General features: G+C 44.7%; 1 protein-coding gene across 3 annotated transcripts in view; it reads left to right on the forward strand.

The window, feature by feature from the left end:
* CCDC88B (coiled-coil domain containing 88B) overlaps positions 1 to 17,786 on the forward strand; it is a 1,445,666-nt gene that overhangs the window by 857,577 nt on the left and 570,303 nt on the right. For all 3 annotated transcript variants that reach the window (XM_069645149.1, XM_069645150.1, XM_069645151.1), the window contains exon 22: positions 11,855 to 12,041. In XM_069645149.1, coding sequence (XP_069501250.1) covers positions 11,855 to 12,041 — 187 coding nt within the window. The remainder of the gene's footprint in view (positions 1 to 11,854; positions 12,042 to 17,786) is intronic.

The following is a 17,786-nucleotide window of genomic DNA, read 5'->3' on the forward strand; positions in this document are numbered from 1 at the left end:
AAGCCCAGATGAAACAACGTGGTTCTTTTGTTTTCAGGCCACCTGGCTTCAGCAACCAATCTGTTGAAAGTAGCACTGTACGCTAACAAGTCGTGATTCCCCTGTCGGAGGGAAAGGAGTTCATTGTCCACTGCTTGTTCTCGGGTATGGTGAACAAAAAGTTTCTCCATTTCCCTCTGAAATCCCACAAAGTCATGTAATAAAGGATCATCATGGGTCACCAATGGTACAGACCAATCTGCTGCGCTACCGGTCAGGTATGATAAAACAAAGGCTACTCGAGCTTGGTCGTTTGGGAATGCTCCTGGCCTGCAAAGAAAGTGAAGGCGACACTAATTCATGAAAGCTGCGTATTTCTGTGGATCACCTGTAAACCGCTCCGGCGGTGCCAAAGGAACTGTTCCTGGTAGCATAATTTGTACCGGAGTAGAGGAAGTGGATGGCAGGGTAGGATTCTGCATCGTTGGGTTGCTTCCAAGCAGAGGTTTCTGTCCTGCTTGTGATTGCAAGTATTGTCTGCTAATGTCTTCAGTGCGCTCCTTAGTCACTATTAAATCTCTTCGGAGAGCGTTAGTCTCCTGTCGGGCAGAATGAACCTCGGCACGCAGTTCTCCTATTAATTGGGCCAATTGGTCTAACTCCATGGCGCTCAGGTGGATTGGTTTGGTAGGCTTTGCGTTCTGTTACGCTCACCTGGTTCCACGGGGACGCCACCCAGCAGTTGGGACTCAGGTATCCTTCTCTGCGGTTCCCAGGTGTGACCAGCGGGAGGGTTCTGCCTGGAATACAGGTGGGCAATGTTCAAGACTGGGCAACTGGGGTAAACAGCCGCCCACCACCCCGTATACCCGCGGCCTCTCTGGACCTCTCCTCACCTTGTTTTTAATGCAGGTGTGTTCTCCGTCCTGCCTTCTTGGCAGGGGCGCATTGTGCTTGGTGGGCGATTGCGATCAAGTTACTTCACTGATGCCGGCCCGCTTTGAGTCTTTCAGGTAGGTCTTATTGCTGTGACTAGCCCCAAGAAGGCCTAGGCCAAGGATGCCTGGGTTTAGTGGAGACCCGAGTCAAGACCCTTCCTGGCCCATGGGTTTGCCAGGGGGTCTTCTGGATGTGGGTCGTGACAGCAACTCCAGCTCGAATTTGGGATAAGAGGAGGACTCCTGCAGCCATGCTTCCGATCCTAGTTGGAGCCAAGATCCCTTCGAAGGGGAGCATCCTGCTGAATACTGAATGGATCATCGCTGCAGCCAACCAGCATTGTCTTCAGCCAAGTGCCGACAAAGTCCTTCTCCTTTGTCTGATCTTCTGAAGGCCTTCATCTGGGCATCCACTCCAGTACTGGTGGGTACAGCCAGTCTCTTCCCCTTCCCTACTATCATGCCCTTGGAAGTCATTGGAAGTGGACTGGGACCTCCCTGTGGACTTACCAGATCCTGTCTGAACTACCTCGCTGTGCCAGTCTCTGTTCAGGGTCGGATTGGACCCTTGGCCTTTCGGCCCGTGGCCTGGCCAAAATCGTTCCTGGGGAGTGGAGGCCAGTTTCTGGCCATGCCTGGGCCGGTTTGGAAGAAAAAAAAATGAACAAAAAAGTTTTTTTTTCAAATTATTATTATTTTTTTTAAAAGCCTTTCCTCCGTTTTAGGTCGATAAATGAGTACCAACACAGGTTGGGTGATATTGTATGCATATTTGTTCTATAAAAAAGAGCTTAAGCGTAAGTGCTATACAATAACATATCATTTGGCCTTGGATGTCTGCTTGGATTCACAGTAATTTAGTGTACTATGCTATTTGATGCCACTTCCTCTTTTGTCAAGGGGTGAAAGGTTGTGTTTCATCGCTTCCCGGGATGTCACTTTGAGGTGGGGTCAAATGACATCAGTTCCGGTGATGTCATCAGAGGTCAAGGGTCGTGGGGCGAGGGGTCGGGTCACTTTTTTTGGGTGACCGGGCCTATTTCTTCTCCCAGTCCGACCCTGTCTCTGTCCCGAGTTTGGACTTGGATTCTCTGTCGATCCTCAACTGGTGACACAAGAGCTCCCCAGCCTGTGCAGTTGCAGCTATCCTGCACATAGAGGGGCCTTGCCGGACCTGCTTCTTTGTCCTCGCCACAAAGCTCATTTTCTCCTGCCTATATTGTATACTAGATATCCCCTCTGGTTGTCAGAATAGAGGTGATCTTCTTCTCGCCACACCAGGGTCGAAGCTGTCTAGTCTCAGAAAGTGTCTTGCCATAGCATGGAACTGCAGACTAACTGTACTTACATCCCAATGACGAAAATGACCTTTGCACCTGGGGCCCCTCCAATGGAACCAATACACAAAGTAAGTTGGCCCAGCAGATCCAAAAGCCTCAGAAGTGATTTCTGGCAGAATTGGAGTGCAGTGGCTGAGTTTACAGACCTGTTTATACTCCACTCCTTCCATGATCAGGGGAGTTCTGTCCAGAGATCCCCCTTGAGTTTCCCCTTAGGTGGTGGGGTTCACATTTAAAAAAGAACAATTTAACTGTCCCCAACCTCAGAAACAGACCATTGGTTCACTGGGTACATCATAATTACTGTTACCACCACCCTGTCCCTTGTGCTTTCCACAGGGTTACGAGTGGTGGAAGGGCAGTGTAAATTCCCTTTTTTGGAGTTTTCAGGACTCCATGAGGATTGTGGAGGAATTACCTTGAGCAGTAACTCAGCCATGGTAATCCCACCGATTTCTTACCTTACCTTACCTATGCTGGAGATAAATCCTGCACTTCTCCGTCGAACTCGGAATTCGGCAGTATGGTAAAAAGAGCAATTATTCCATTACCACCCAACAAAATGGTAATCATGGCATTAGCGTAATTTTCTTACTGCACCTCTGAACTCGTAATGAGTTCCTTGTTACTTATTGCTTATAAATCATTCCCCTAGCTTCTGTAAGGCATTTGGCCAATACAAAACTTGAATCGCTGGGAAAACACTACGACCAAGAAACTTGCTGCCTCATAACGAGCTGGGCGGTAATTCGGCGCAATTACCGTTACCGCTGTGTCGTGCCATGCATTTAGCGCTGTATCAGAACCTGGCGTGCACGTGCCCCCAACGCCGGCGGTAACACTGTTAGCGCCTGGTGGTAATAGCATCAAAATAAGGGCTACCGCTGGCAATCCCGGTGCTATTAGTAGTGACGGAAATTGCGTCATCGCCGTAACGGGAAGCATCGCGGCAGCCATTTTGAAAAACACAATCCATTAAATATCTTCATTTCCTGCAGCCATCCGGACCTCCAAGTCATCCAAAATGTCTCTGGAGAGGACCTGAGGCAAGGTGGCTGAAAATTGCTTACAGAAGCCAAAGTTAAGTGAGGGAGAATTGGTGACCCTCACTGATGAGGGGGTAGCACACAGTGAGGAACTGTACACAGGAAGACGCCGTCCAAGCGCAGAGCAGCCATCTGGCACACCATCAAGCAGAGGTGACAGCGGTGTTCAGCGTTCCACGTGATTGCGAGGACTGCAGGAAGCGCTGAAATGATATCAGGGTCAGGGTGTGAGGACTCCTGTCCCAACACCGCCAGGAGCCCTTGCAACTGGAGGTGGGACTGTGGAACCACTTGCCCTGACACCCTGGGTGGAGATGTGCAACACAGTCCTGGACATGGAGGCCATTGAGGGAGTTGGTGGTGCAGAGGCAAGTGACAGGAGGTGAGTCAAACCCCCCACTCCCCAGCACAAGTCCATGCCCCAATGTCAGCCTAGCACAAGGCACCCCAGTTGAAAGGGACACATGGCAGCAGCAATAATCTTTATACTAAGGGATAACAAAATCAATTCTAATCTGTCTGAAGCTTTAGCAGGGCAACTTAACGTGGATGAGGTGACAACTGACGAGGATATTATAAATGCCCCTAGTATAAATTGTAATAAGGTGAAAATAATTGCTGATTTCGACATGCACATAACTAGTGCTGATCTACTAAACAAGAACCTGCTTTGTATACCGGCTCTGTCATGAATTAATTCTACTCTGACAAATTAACAAGACAATTGGCCCTCATTACGAAGTCCGCTGTAACACTGTTTCTGCCGCCTGATATTACAAGTACCGGCGGCCCGGGATGTCAGGCGGCAGGAACTGTAAGTCTCTAATTGGACTCCACGGGAATAGGGACACAAAGCACTGTTGTTAACGGTGCCAGTGCTTCAGTGAAAGCCATGCCTGCAGGGGTCGGTGCTCGTAGCAGTTCAGACCTTTCCCGGGAGCACCGGCCCCTGCAGGTATTCTCGTAGACTGGCGATCCAGAACGGGTGCTGGTAAGTTGCTACCAGCACCCTTATTTCCGGACTGCCAGACTTGCAATGAGGCCCAATGATTATGATTGCTTACCTCGCCGTTTGGCACACAATGACTCTGCAGGGGATGTTTTCTCTTCTGTAGTAGAAACATCCACATTAAACGAGGTGGTTGGGGAAGTCAGTTACAGGCTCTTGATTATTTACTCATCTCCTTAGTGAAACTCTGTGAATCCTTCTATGGAGAAGCAACACAGCATACGATCATATTGAAACAAGTTGAATTACATATTAAATCCTGTGTATTCTGTGACAAAGGGGGATCCAGAACTTTGCTGGCTGTACACCACCTGGCCGAGGTAGGTGATAACAGGGTACTTACTTTAATGTGGATATTCCTCCCACTGTCCTAGTATTAATGATAGAAAACGAGTTTGAAAATGTGAACTCTATTGAACCTGTAACCAATAATGATAATGGGAAAGCCTGCATTGAACCTAATAAAAATGACCATGAATCAACCAGGGGCAAGCAAAAAAGGAAAGGGCGGACAAATAATATTAGGAAACATTCTGCCCAATAACAAGAAGATTAACAAGAAGCTAAATAAAAAATGTGAGATAATAATTGACTCAGCTCAAAGTCCACAGAGCTGATTTATAACAAGGGGGAACCATACAACCGTATTAAATGCACAGGTAAAAAGGTAAATAAAACTGGTTGTAGCAAAACGGTAAATCCAAGTCCAAGGACATTTGAACTTTCCTATCGACTATCCACACTGAGCTGCGTTTGGAGCTAAGGACTGAGACACTGAATACCATGGCTGGAAATGACTTGTTTAATGGTTTTGTCGAACTCTTGGTGTCAATCAGAGAAGGAGGGAGCTCTCTGGAAAATAATAATATAAATAAAACAGCTTTGCAACCTTGTGCAACAGTTGTATCACCCACAAATAAGGTACATGAGGCTTTCAGCCACAAAACAGTAATCTCGTCCGTGGGTACTAACTACCCTTACTTCTGCGTTAAAACAAACAAGTGCAACTTGGAAAAGAGCAGTCCAAATTAAAAGTCTGTTTTGTACATCAAGCAATTTAATTCTGCAGCTACCTATTGTGGACAGTGAGGATATCACACTTGTTGAGCAGTTGGAAGAAGCAGAAATGTGTACTAGCAATGTTATATTCACCACTGACTACTTAACTGATTATGTATTAGGTTTTTCTGGGGAATTGAGAAAATTAGAATGTGAACGTAGGGTGAATAATTGGAATTCAAAACATTATGCACATGAAAAACAGCTGAAGCCCCCCTGCTGACGAATTCCCAGCTCACTAGTGAAAATATTATGATAGGTATTGGACAGTATGGTCGCAAAAATGTGAGACCATGCAGTATAAACAGAGCCGTAGAAGAAATTCGGTTGGTTTGGCTTCCCATGGTGCTACAGCTAAAAGTACTAAATAGATCCTAACAAACAATTACCACTATTATCTTCGAAAACCTGTGGCAGGGATCGAAATTAGGATTTCTTTACCAGGAGCAAAAAGAAGCTCATCACCCGTTAGACAGGAGCTATCGCTAAGGAGCCAGGAGCCAGCCCATATCGCGCAGAAATATGTGTGCAGGATGCTAACTCTAACTTTTTGTCCATTTTGATATTATCCATTATGCTTTAAGTGTCCCTTGGGTGTGTCCTTTATTCTCCTTCAAACACATTCCCTAATCTACACACTTAATATTGCATAGCTCTGTTTGTATGGTTCCACTTGCCTGGGGAGTCAAAGCTAGCTCCTGGTAGGTGTTGATTTTAAGATAACCAGGCACCCTTTGGCTATAACCAGGAGCTAAAAGGCTCCCAGCTCCTGGCAATTTCAAAACCTGCTTGGGCATTCTCATTATTTTGTTATGGAAGGCCTCATAGATATTAGTTCTTCCTATACTATTATGGCATTACAAGAAACATGGGCCACAACGGAAATTGTAGTGGATGGGGGGAATGCCATACAGAAAGTTGCCATAAAAGGAAAGAAGGAGAGAACAAGGGGTGGCCGCCTGATTATTAGTGTTAAGAATGTCGACCATATAGAGGAAATCAAAACCACTTGAGACAATGTACTGGTGGGTACATTTAGAGGCAAAGGTTTAATGGGGTATGTTGCTGACTTGTTTGCTATCAATGTATACAATCCCCCAGGCAACGAAGACTCTAAAAGGATCTGTGGTGTTGTTGGGAAGCTACTTACTTATTTGGGCACTACACAAGCAAAATGTATTATTGTGTTGGGTGATTTTAATTCTAGAATCCCTGTTCAAAATGACATTTTGGATACCAAGGCTAGGAATAATACCTTCAATGTTCCCAATGCTAATCTTAAACAAACAACTACAGATACTAATGGACGGTCCTGGTTTGACTTATTAAACAACCATGGGCTCGTCATTCTAAATGGATGATGTAATGGGGATATTCCAGGGATTACACTTGGTTGTCTACTAAAGCGGCCTCTATTGACTACATCTTTATTAACATTGGTAGTTACTGCTTAATAAGTGAATTGAATGTGGTGCATCAAGATGAAAGGTTAGGTGGTATGTTAGCAATTATGAGAGGGCGATAGAACACGACCATGCTGGTCTGGTAGCTGTTGTGAGTCAGGGCAACAGAATCAAATCGAATACTTCCAACTGAAGATATGCTAATGATTTTTTCAAAAGAGTTTGGAGGTTTACCCTGGTAACAATGTGATTACAAAGACATACATTATTTCCCAATATTTGGTCAACTCTATGATGGATTGTGTCAATGGGCCTCATTACGAGGTTGGAGGTAGCCTTGCCGGTTTTACCGGCAAGGCTACCTCCAAACTCGCATCCGGGTCTGGCACCCGTGAATGGGCAATTACCGGGCTATTCCGGCCCAGCCAGACCCGGTAATTGCCCTTTCGCGGGTGCCGGGCCTGGTACATCCCCATTACCATTTGAGCCTGATAGGGCTCAATGGGAATGGGGAGGGTGGTAGCACCGGTACTGTTAATAACGGTACCGGTGCTACCATCATGTTCTGCTCGCGGATGCCGGTATGGCCACCAGGTACGACCTGGTGGCTGCAAGGGCACCCGCGAGCAGAACTCCTAGTATGGCAGTACGGTAGCAACGGTGTCGGTAACGATATCGGCATCGTTGTTGCTTTACCGCCATACTTGTAATGAGGCCCAATGTTTCTAGAGATCAACATGATGTGAGGGAGTTGTCAAAATGGGGTAGGGATGCTAAAGTATACCACTTAGGAAAGCCTGAGAAAGATACTAAGAGGCCCAAATGACATATGTGATTAGATCAGGTTTCTTAACAAGAGGAAAGCCTTATATAAAAAATGTCTGAAAGCACACCGAATCTTACGCAGGACTGAACTTTGGCAGCTAAGTGAAGTGTTAAAAACAAACTGGGCTAGAAGCTTTTGGACTTTTGATTATAGTAAATGGTGATTACAATGGTTCTAAATTGATGGGGGGGTTTCGTGTGAGAGCAAAAGGAACAATAGGCTTAAAGCCAGCGTATCCCTCTATGCCAGAACTAAGTTGCATCAGACAGTTGTTCAACGACACTGTTGGGAATATTATAAGGCTTATTAATACTATTAGTAGCTCTCAAGCCCGGGACCAGATGCAGCATGTAACAAATTGCTAAAGGATAATAAAGACATTTGCGTTGGAATTTTATACATATTGTTTAAAAATATTAGTGTTCCCGGGCCAAATTCCTGACAGTTGGAAGAACAGTATTATTATACTGTTATATATGTGTGGCCGATGACAATTACCAATGAGTTATCGGATATTAGCAATGCTTGATGCCCCTGCTAAGATCTTTAGAAGGGTTCTTCTACCCGAATTGCAAGAATGGTCTGATAACAATCAATTTATACCCATCAATCAAACTGGGTTTATAAGGGAACAGTCTGCACTTATCAATATTATGGCAGTGGTCACAGTAGCTGAACACGTGAAAACCAGGTACAAAGAGGTGATTTACTCAGCATTTGTAGATTTCACTGCTGCCTTTGATACAGTGAACAGATAAGGACTGTGGCATAAACTGCTTGATTGAGGAATACCACCTGGTCTACTTAAGATGATCATAGTATTGCATGATAACACCATGTTGAGGGTCAGATATACCCAGGATGGCAAACCTAGCAAAGACTTACATACCTATACCAGAGTTAAACCGGGCTGTGTACTAAACCCTACCCTCTTTAATCTTTATTTATCAGATTACCCTGCAGCTCTTCATGGCCCAGGAACTTATCCTCCTAGATTTGGCAAAGAGAGACTGAGGTTGCTAGGTTACGCGGATGATTTAACCTTATGAGACACCACTCCGAGAGGCATGCACATTTTGCTGGATTCTCTTGCTATATATGGCTCCGCTAATCAATTTGCTATCAATGTGGCTAAAACATAGATCTTGGGCCTCATTACGAGGTTGGCGGTAACCTGCCGGCAGCGCAGGAAGTCAGGTACCGGATTTTGGAACCCCCCATTCTCATAGAGTCCCATAGGAGTATATGGGAGTGGGGAGATGGAAGCACCGGCACCGTTTCTAACGGTGCCTGTGCTTCAGTGAAAAGTCTGCCTACCGGGGCTGTTACCACGACAGCCCCGGCAGGCAAACCCATAGTGTGGCAGTCCGGAAACCAAAGTGCTGGTAAGCTTACCGGCACCCTTGTTTCTAGACCGCCACACTCGTAATGAGGCCCTATGTGTTTTAGAGAAAAAGGAAAACATCCAACTAGATATAATTTTACCCTGAATACTATGGTTGAGGTTGTTGACCAGTACAAGTACTTGGGGGTAATGATCGACTATAGTTTTAGCAATCGTGGAGTTATTAGTGGCGGGACTCCCTTTCTCCTGCGCACCTCCTCTTTTCTTGTTTCTGAATCAGACCAGCAGCCTGGATCCTGGTTTGTCGGGGAACCAGCTCCGGGGTTCCCATTTGGTTAGAAGATTTATGGGAATGACAGACTCTGGATCAGTTGGGCGCTGGTAGGGTATGATGGTCCAATGGTCGCTGTTGAGCGAATCAATCAATTATATGGTCCAGTCAAGTCTTAGACATTAATTTGGTTGTTTATTTTTGGTTAATTAGCACCAAAGAAAACATTATTGTAGAAATGAATGACAATTTTTGACATGGTAAATCGCTACACAGCCGACGCGCGTTTCAACCTAAGTCTTTTTCAAGGCCAATTGAGTTAGGGGGTGGGCTTCAAGATGCTTTAGGCTGGTCCTCCCAGATAAGGGCGCCAGGGGGGCTGGATAGCTGATCGTTGGCCGGGTCGTTGGCAACGAACTCGCCGGACCCGGCCAACGATCGGCTATCCAGCCCCCCTGGCGCCCTTATCTGGGAGGACCAGCCTACAGCATCTTGAAGCCCTCCCCCTAACTCAATTGGCCTTGAAAAAGACTTAGGTTGAAACGCGCGTAGGCTGTGTAGCGTTTTATCATGTCAAAAATTGTCATTCATTTCTACAATGATGTTTTCTTTGGTGCTAATTAACCAAAAATAAACAACCAAATTAATGACTAAGACTTGACTGGACCATATAATTGATTAATTCGCTCAACAGCGACCATTGGACCATCATACCCTACCAGCGCCCAACTGATCCAGAGTCTGTCATCCCCATAATGATCGACTATAGTCTGACATGGACACCACATATTGATTATATGTGGATTTCCCTTAAACAATTAATGGCGGCCATTATATCTTTCTCTAAACATAATGCAGGTTATACCGTAAACGCTTTGAGAGAGATTTATCAGATTAAAAATTAATACCACTCCTGTGTACGGTATTGAAATTTGGTCTCCTAGCAAACAGAAAGATCTGATTAAAATGGAGGGATGCTGCTTGCGAGCGATTACTTGTCTTGCCAAGAGCCTTCTAGTGGAATACCTGAGGGCTGAATTTGCTTTGACCGCTGTCACATCATTGGCAACACAGTGTTGATATTTGCTGGTTAGAAAATATGAAACAGTGGATATTGATTCGCTAGCGAATATCATCTACGTGGATTGCCATAATCAGACACAAGGGTCTAAGAATACCACCATGATTCACAGAGAATCCTGCTAGTAGAACCAGTTTATTCATCCTCATGATTTTACCTCAAATCTGATGGGTACCAGGGCTAAAAACCTGATTCAAAGAAACTTAAAAGTCATTGATTATGTACAGAATAGGGTTGAACTGGCAATAGAAGCATTATCTGCAGATTATCTGTGTTTATTCTTGCCCCACGGTTTTAGCCACGCGACACACAGGTGTCTCCTTATCCAAACCTCAGAAGAGATTATATGAGGATCAAGTCTAACATGGTAGAGTATTAGGAAGCATCAGGCGGCAGGCGAAAAACTGAATGAGCTAGACGAACCTTTCCGCCTATGCAGACTCAACCTTGTAGGGAGCACTAAACATCTGTTGATAGAGTGCAGCTCTTTGAACAAACTGCAAAAATAAAATCTAGTGGCATATGGGGGGGCAGAAGCTACCAATTTAAACTCTACTAGCCTCTTGTCTAGGTTTATGATAGGTGTTGGCACACTGATTGTCGACTATTTATCTCAAATTTGGCGGGATATCGAAAAATGCTTATATACCAGCAGGAACTAGTGCATTACTTGCCATGGGAAGTGGAACAGAACATACCAGAAAGTATTGTAAATTGAAATGCATTGATTAGTACTTTGGAATTATTTACACTTATTTGAATAATTTTTTTCCCACTTTCTATAATGCTTGTATTTTATTCTATAAATATAATTGATTGTTATACATTATTGTGATGTGTATATGAAAGGTCATGACATATAATTACCCTTATACAATAAAAAACAAATGTTCCATGGTTCACCAGACAATAAAAGTTCTATATATCAAAATTACAATATAAAATGTTGCTGCATAGAAAATGTTTTATTTATTTTTCTGCATTTAACATTTAACTGTCACCTTTACACAAGCGCATTTGAAATGCTGGCAATCAGCACGTGTTTATTTTAGGTTTACAAGCTGCTTTTTAAAAGCCTAAAGGGGTTATTTGAAATGGTCATTTAAATAAGCTTGCATACTGAATCCATGATTTTATTTATATACAAAAATCCCTTAAATATGCAGAGCCTGGGTTGGCAATTATTATTTCCAAGTTTCTATTTTTGAGTCCGTTTGTTATAACCCCTCTGTAATCAAAGATGAGGAAACAGAAGTTTTATGTTGGGGTAAACTTTACAGATAGCCATGTTTTCACTCTCCTACCATATAGGGCTACCATAAGGTTTTACAGAGCGCAGTCCCCATTAACTCTGCAATGGAAGGGACAGTTTAACCCACTCCTGATTACCACACCCTGGGATCCACCAGAGTGCTAAGAAGTTGTACACCACGAAAATTGGAGTGTAACTATACAAGCATGTGCATGTTTATAGAATACTCCACTTTCTTCTTTGACAACAACCTCTGTCTGAGAGGCACACAAGCTTAAATATACTTGTCTACTGTGTCGTTCCAGGTTAAAGAAGTCTCTCAGCAAAGCCAGGCAGGAGCAAGAGGAACTGCTAATTGAACATCGGGCCCTGAAGAGTCAACTGAACTCCATGCAGCTGGAGAAGACTCGCTTGGAGGCCGAGTGCAGTGGAGTCAGGGAGCAGAACCAGCAAATGGACATCCGTGTTACCAAGCTTGGCAACCAATGTGAGGTATAAAGGGGATACGGTGAAAGGCACGGAGGAGCATCCATTGGGTGGTACAGAAGGGCATTCAGTATTACATAATAAGATATTTTGGTGTAAATTGTCGAGTGGCATCTAGTATGAGGTATGGAAGGGGTATTGAGTGACTAGCCTGGAGGGATAGCCAGTGTGAGGTATGAAGGAGATAGAGTATGAAGTGTTTAGGTACCTCCAGTGTGAGGCATTCAGGGGAATCCAGTTTGAGGTACAGAGGGACAGCCAGCGGAAATATTGAGGCGATATGGCGTGAGTTACAGATTGTCATCCAGTGTGAGGTACTGAGGTGCATCCTACATAAATTATGAAGGAGTATCCAGTTAAAGTCAAATTGTACACAGATGGAGTGATGTATAGAGTGGCATCCATTGTGAATAACAGAGGGGCATCTAGAAATAATTATGTTGTGAAATGTATTTATTTAAATATTTATTTATAAATACAGGGAGCAACAATGCTCTTTTGATCACAAAAGAACGTACAATAGATAAGAAATCAGATTTGACAGGAAGTAGTGATCGTCTTACAATGAAGTGAGTTTGAGTGATATTTGGACCAGGTTGTGGGGAGGGGGGTAAATGGAACAGTAAATGGAGACAATACACGGGGGAACCTACATAGATAAGGACAACCAAAATCTGAAATTTTTAAGTGTAGTGGGGCGGTGCGGCCTGCTGTGGTAGGGATGTGACCATGGTGGATGAAGCGCTAGAGTGGAGGCAGTAGAAAGTGAAGGACAGAGGCAGGGTAGAGGCGGGGGAAAATGTTAGCTAGAAGGCAGAGGAAACGTAGGTTAAGAAGGTATCTGAGTGGCGAGGAGGTAGCCTTTTAGTTTGGTTTTGAACAAAGCGTTGTGGACTGTTTCTCGGATGTCCGGGTGAAGAGAATTCCATGCAAGTGGACTAAGAAGAGAGAATGAGCGGAAGTGAGAGGATTCACAGGGAGGGTAAATTCCACAAGGGTAGTCAAGGTGGCAGAGTGGAGAGAACGGGAAGGCTTGTAGAGTTGGATAGATGAGGATAGATAGATTCAATGGTGCCTTTCCACGTCCAATGTGAGACACAGGAGCATCTTGTTTAGTTCACCTACCTTTGTACTTAAAAGTTACATTGGTCTGTATAATTGCTCTTGGCAACAACTTAATCTTGCACTGCTTCACTTCTTTGACACACAAAATGTAATCAAGCTCTAAGAGTTCCAGATTGTGTGCACACAATGTATCCTATGTAGTGCTCCCCAACTATCTTGTTATAATAGATTTGAAGTGCTCTCTAACATAATAGAATAACTTGATTAAATACAGGATCCCTTTAACTTTAGTGTGGATGTAAATCATACAACACTGACCTGTTAAAATGTAATTGTATCTCTATAAAAATGTTATCATTGACTATAGCAGTAGTGAGTCCCAGATTAACACAAGAGGAGTGGGTAGTCCCTATTGAACCATATGATTTATTCAGGCATGAAACATGTGCATTGACCAATATTACACTAGATGGCTACCTGTAATTCATAGCACCTGCAATCAGCAATAGATGGAGTAAATATTCTGGGGGACTGTTAATCTGGCTGTCTATTGTAGTGAACAATGGTGTGAAAAAATCAGAAAATTCTACTTTAAATATGCTAATTCTGAACCTATCTTCTGATACAAACAAATTGCTGCATCTAGTTAACTGTTTAATGCCTTTAAATACACTGGCAATTCTGCTCCAATTAGTGAACCTAAACTTTATCTTTCCCGTTTCCCTATGCAAGCCTCTGTGTAAGGTAAATGCAATGTTACCACAATACTTGCTGGTGACTTTAACCTCAAAATGTGGTCTGGTTAATGGAGTTGTTAAGGACAATTAAGAAAATCTGACCGTGGCTTTACCAACTATATCCTTGTGGATAATCAAGATTTCTGCCCCCTGACTACAGCTTCTTAAATTTCCTACACCTGCAAATATTCTTTACATTGCTTTCTGGGCTGTGGTAAGTCCCATGCTTGGAATGTTTACTATTCCTGGGCATGAGAGAGCTTTGGTGAGAACAGGCATGATATGATTGAGAGTGAGGCCCTCAGGGATCTAAAAGATATGACTGGACGTGTTACTTCCCTTGAGACAGTGCTTGATGTAAGATTGCCTGTAGGCCCCCATACAGAATGTGTGTTACATGGACTTTAAGAAAATGGCAGTCAATGCCTTAGACGATTAAGCAACTGGCACTGTTTCTCAGGGTGAGAAGGATCAAATCACAGATGTGAATCTGATGGGTTGCAAGGAGGATCACCCTTTCGAATGGATTGTGTCCTCCCACGTATTCCTCATCTTAGATATATCCTTACCTTTAGGTTTCGCCTCTAAAGGTAAGGATATATCTAAGATGAGGAATACGTGGGAGGAACATCCAATCGAAAGAATGTTACAGTTGGTAAGTAACTTGTTCTTCGAATGGATTGTGTCCTCCCACGTATTCCTCATCTTAGATATATCCTTACCTTTTGAGGCGAAACCTAAAGGTAAGGATATATCCAGTGCCTTAAGTGGCACTACAAATCGAGCCGGGGCTCATCGAGGGGGCGTGGCCTAACAACGGGGGTCTTGATGTCCCATTAGGCCACGCCCCCTTGATGAGCCCCAGCTCAATGGGCTACTGGCACCCCTGCCAGGCAGCCTTTTATAGAGATTAACACCCTCTCCCCTATGGGGGAGAGGGTGCTGATCTCTGCATTTATTTTATATGGGCTTGCCTGGCAGGGGGACAGCGCCTCGCCTATTCAGCCTTAATGGTGGTGCTGCCCCTCACCAGCTGGGGAAGGGCAGCGTCACCATTAAGGCTGAAAGGGCAAGGCCACTGGAAGCAGAGGCTTTTTTCCTAAAGACTGAAACTCCCGCGAATCCACGGGAGCTTCAGTATTTAGAAAGCAAGGCCTCTGCTTCCAGCGGCCTCACGTTTTCTCCATAATGGTGGTGCCGGCCCACGTGCATCACCTGATTAAAGGGATGCCTCGCAGGTGCGGCGCCACCATTATGGCTGAAAGGCATTTTTTTCTGAAGCCTGAAGCTCTCGCACATGAGCGAGAGCTTTAGGCTTTAGAAAAAAAATGCCTTTTCGTGTAGCGGCCGGGGCTGCCAGGGGAGATTAGTGGGCCCCGGCAGGGCCCCGCCACAAAACGAAATTTCGGAGCCTGCCGGGGCTGGGCACCAGCAGGCCCCGGCCCACTTAAAGCCCTGGATATATCTAAATGAGGAATACGTGGGAGGAACATCCAATCGAACGAACGTTACAGTTGGTAAGTAACTTGTTCTTCTGCCCTTTGACTGATGCTTCAAGGATCCCATTAGAAATATTTACGAGAAGCCAGTATATTTCCAGGTTCTTAATAAAAACATTCTGAGGAACTATAGATCTGTGAGAAGTGATAGGTGATCCTTTGTACCACTTTGATCATCCAGTGGCTGATTCATTAGAGGCATATGCAGAGAATTCAAAGGGGCGCCTTAGCACCTTTCCAACTTTGCCTTTTGACAGGGACACCAAGAGTATTGCTTCCATAGCCCTTAATGTGCTAACCCGAGGCTCTTTGTCAATGCAGTCAGTTAACGCAGTCACGACTGTGAGGCATTATCAGTGCCTGTTAAAAGCAGAGAAGCAATGAAGGAAGTGATAGCTGATGGCTTTGTGGCAGGCACATGATTCAAGCTGGATTGGACACTATTGATTTGGTTGCCAGATGTCTGGCCATTTTGGCTGGTTTCAGGAGGCATGGCTGGCTATACATGCCCTTTCAGGGGATATGTTGTTTGGTGATAAAATAGACCACATCTTCTAAAAGATTAAAGAGTCTAAGCAGATGGCCCGGTCATTGGAACTGTAGGCCATCTAATTTTGTATTATAGCAGTATTGCTCAGTATGCCTCAGAAGCAGACTTTTGGAAAAAGTGTTCAAGTGAGGTACTAGACTTTCAGGAAGTCAGCGAGAGGCATGGGCAAGGATAAAATGGCCACTCAGCTGGCCTGGGTAATCTACTTTGATGTGTCCTCAGCACATCACACGCCTGTGGGGAGCAGGCTGAGGGACTTTGCAGAGGACTTCAGGGCTGTGACCATGGGCCAGTCTTCTTTTCTTGACCCCAGATTGCCCTCCACATCAGTGGCGACAGGAGTCAAACAGAGTTGCTCCTGGAAGTATATCGGTTAGTCTTTTTTTTGTTAACAAATTTTATTTATTCAGATGCAATACTGTAGTGGCAAGAAGCCTGAATAACTTTGACACATACCATTAGCTGTGGCCACATACCAACATTCAGATTTACAGTTATTGATTGCAAATTTTTGAGCTTTGGGCTAATTTTAACTACTTAAGTCCTTCTGCCCTCCGATGAGATTGTTGTATTTTGTTAAGTTAACTTATGCACTGGATCAAGGTTAGTGTTCTTTGTTTATCGGCTCTCAGTTTTGGATAGCTCTCAACAAGTTCGGTCTAAAAAAGTGTGCTTCTCTGTCTCTGACAAAGTCAAGGAAGGGGTCCCAAATTGCCCGGAACTTCAGATACTTGCCGTCCCTCAGGGCCCCGACCTTCTCCATGGCCATTACGTTCCAAATTTTTACCCACCAGCATGATGTTATTGGGCCCTCTGGGTTTTTCCAGCCTTGGGCAAGGGTCATCTTTGCTGCCATTAACAGGTGGGTGATAAGTGCTGCATTGTTGCCAGTTGCCGCATAAATGTCCTCGACCACTGTTCCCAAGAGTATAACTTTAAGCAACGCTGGCAGTTGTTTCCCTGTGATTTCTTTTATATGCCCCGGGACTTCCTTCTAATACAGATCCGCCTTAGGACAGGACAACCGCATGTGGTATAAGTCTCCCTTGCCTCTGCAGTTCCTCCAGCACGTAGGCGGATAGTTAGGGTTCATTTTGTGCAACCTATGGGGGGTCAAATACCACCTAAAGCAAATCTTGTGTGCAGTCTCTCTAATGGCTCTGCATTTGGAGGATTTCTGTGCTACTCTCCATATTTGGGGCCATTCCTCCTTAGTGATGGGAGCTCCTATATCTCTTGCCCAATTGTCCATATATGGGAGGATGTCGCTCTCTTGTGCTCTGTCCAATAGCCTGTACATTTTAGAAACAGCCCTTGCCTCATCCCCTTCGTGTAGTCTTAGTTCCAGGCCCACCAGCGCCCTTGTGGCTGCTTTCTTAACTTCCTTATGTGTTATCAAGTGCCGGATCTAAATGTACGTGTATCTGTCTCTTTCCCCTACGCCAAATTTCTGTTTGCATTCTTCGAACATTAATGGGTTTCACCCTTGAAAGAAGTCCTTCAAATATAATGTTTGTTCCTGTCCCCAATTATTCAAAAACGAGCCTGTTTGCCCGGTGTAAAGTTTTGGTTATGCGCCATCGGGGTAAAGGGGCCCAACCCTGGGATAATGTTCCACCTTTTCAAGGCTCGGTCCCATCCTTTCAGTGAGGTCTTGGTTGCCTCTAACAAGTGACCCTCTGATTCCCTGGCCCCCACCCGCAGCCTGTGTATTGTTCTCAGCGGGATTGTGGTCACCCCTTGCTCGGTTCCCACCCTTCCCTTTGACATATCCTCCCTCTTCCAGTTTAACATTGGTGCTATTTGTGCGGCCAGGACATACCTCTCCACATCAGGGACCCCCAGGTCTCCCAGGCATGGTGGCCTTGTTAGGATTCTTTTTTGTATTCTGGGTTTACCC

The sequence above is a fragment of the Ambystoma mexicanum genome, chromosome 2p (assembly GCF_040938575.1).
Source record: "Ambystoma mexicanum isolate Mex_15411 chromosome 2p, UKY_AmexF1_1, whole genome shotgun sequence".
NCBI lineage: Eukaryota > Metazoa > Chordata > Amphibia > Caudata > Ambystomatidae > Ambystoma > Ambystoma mexicanum.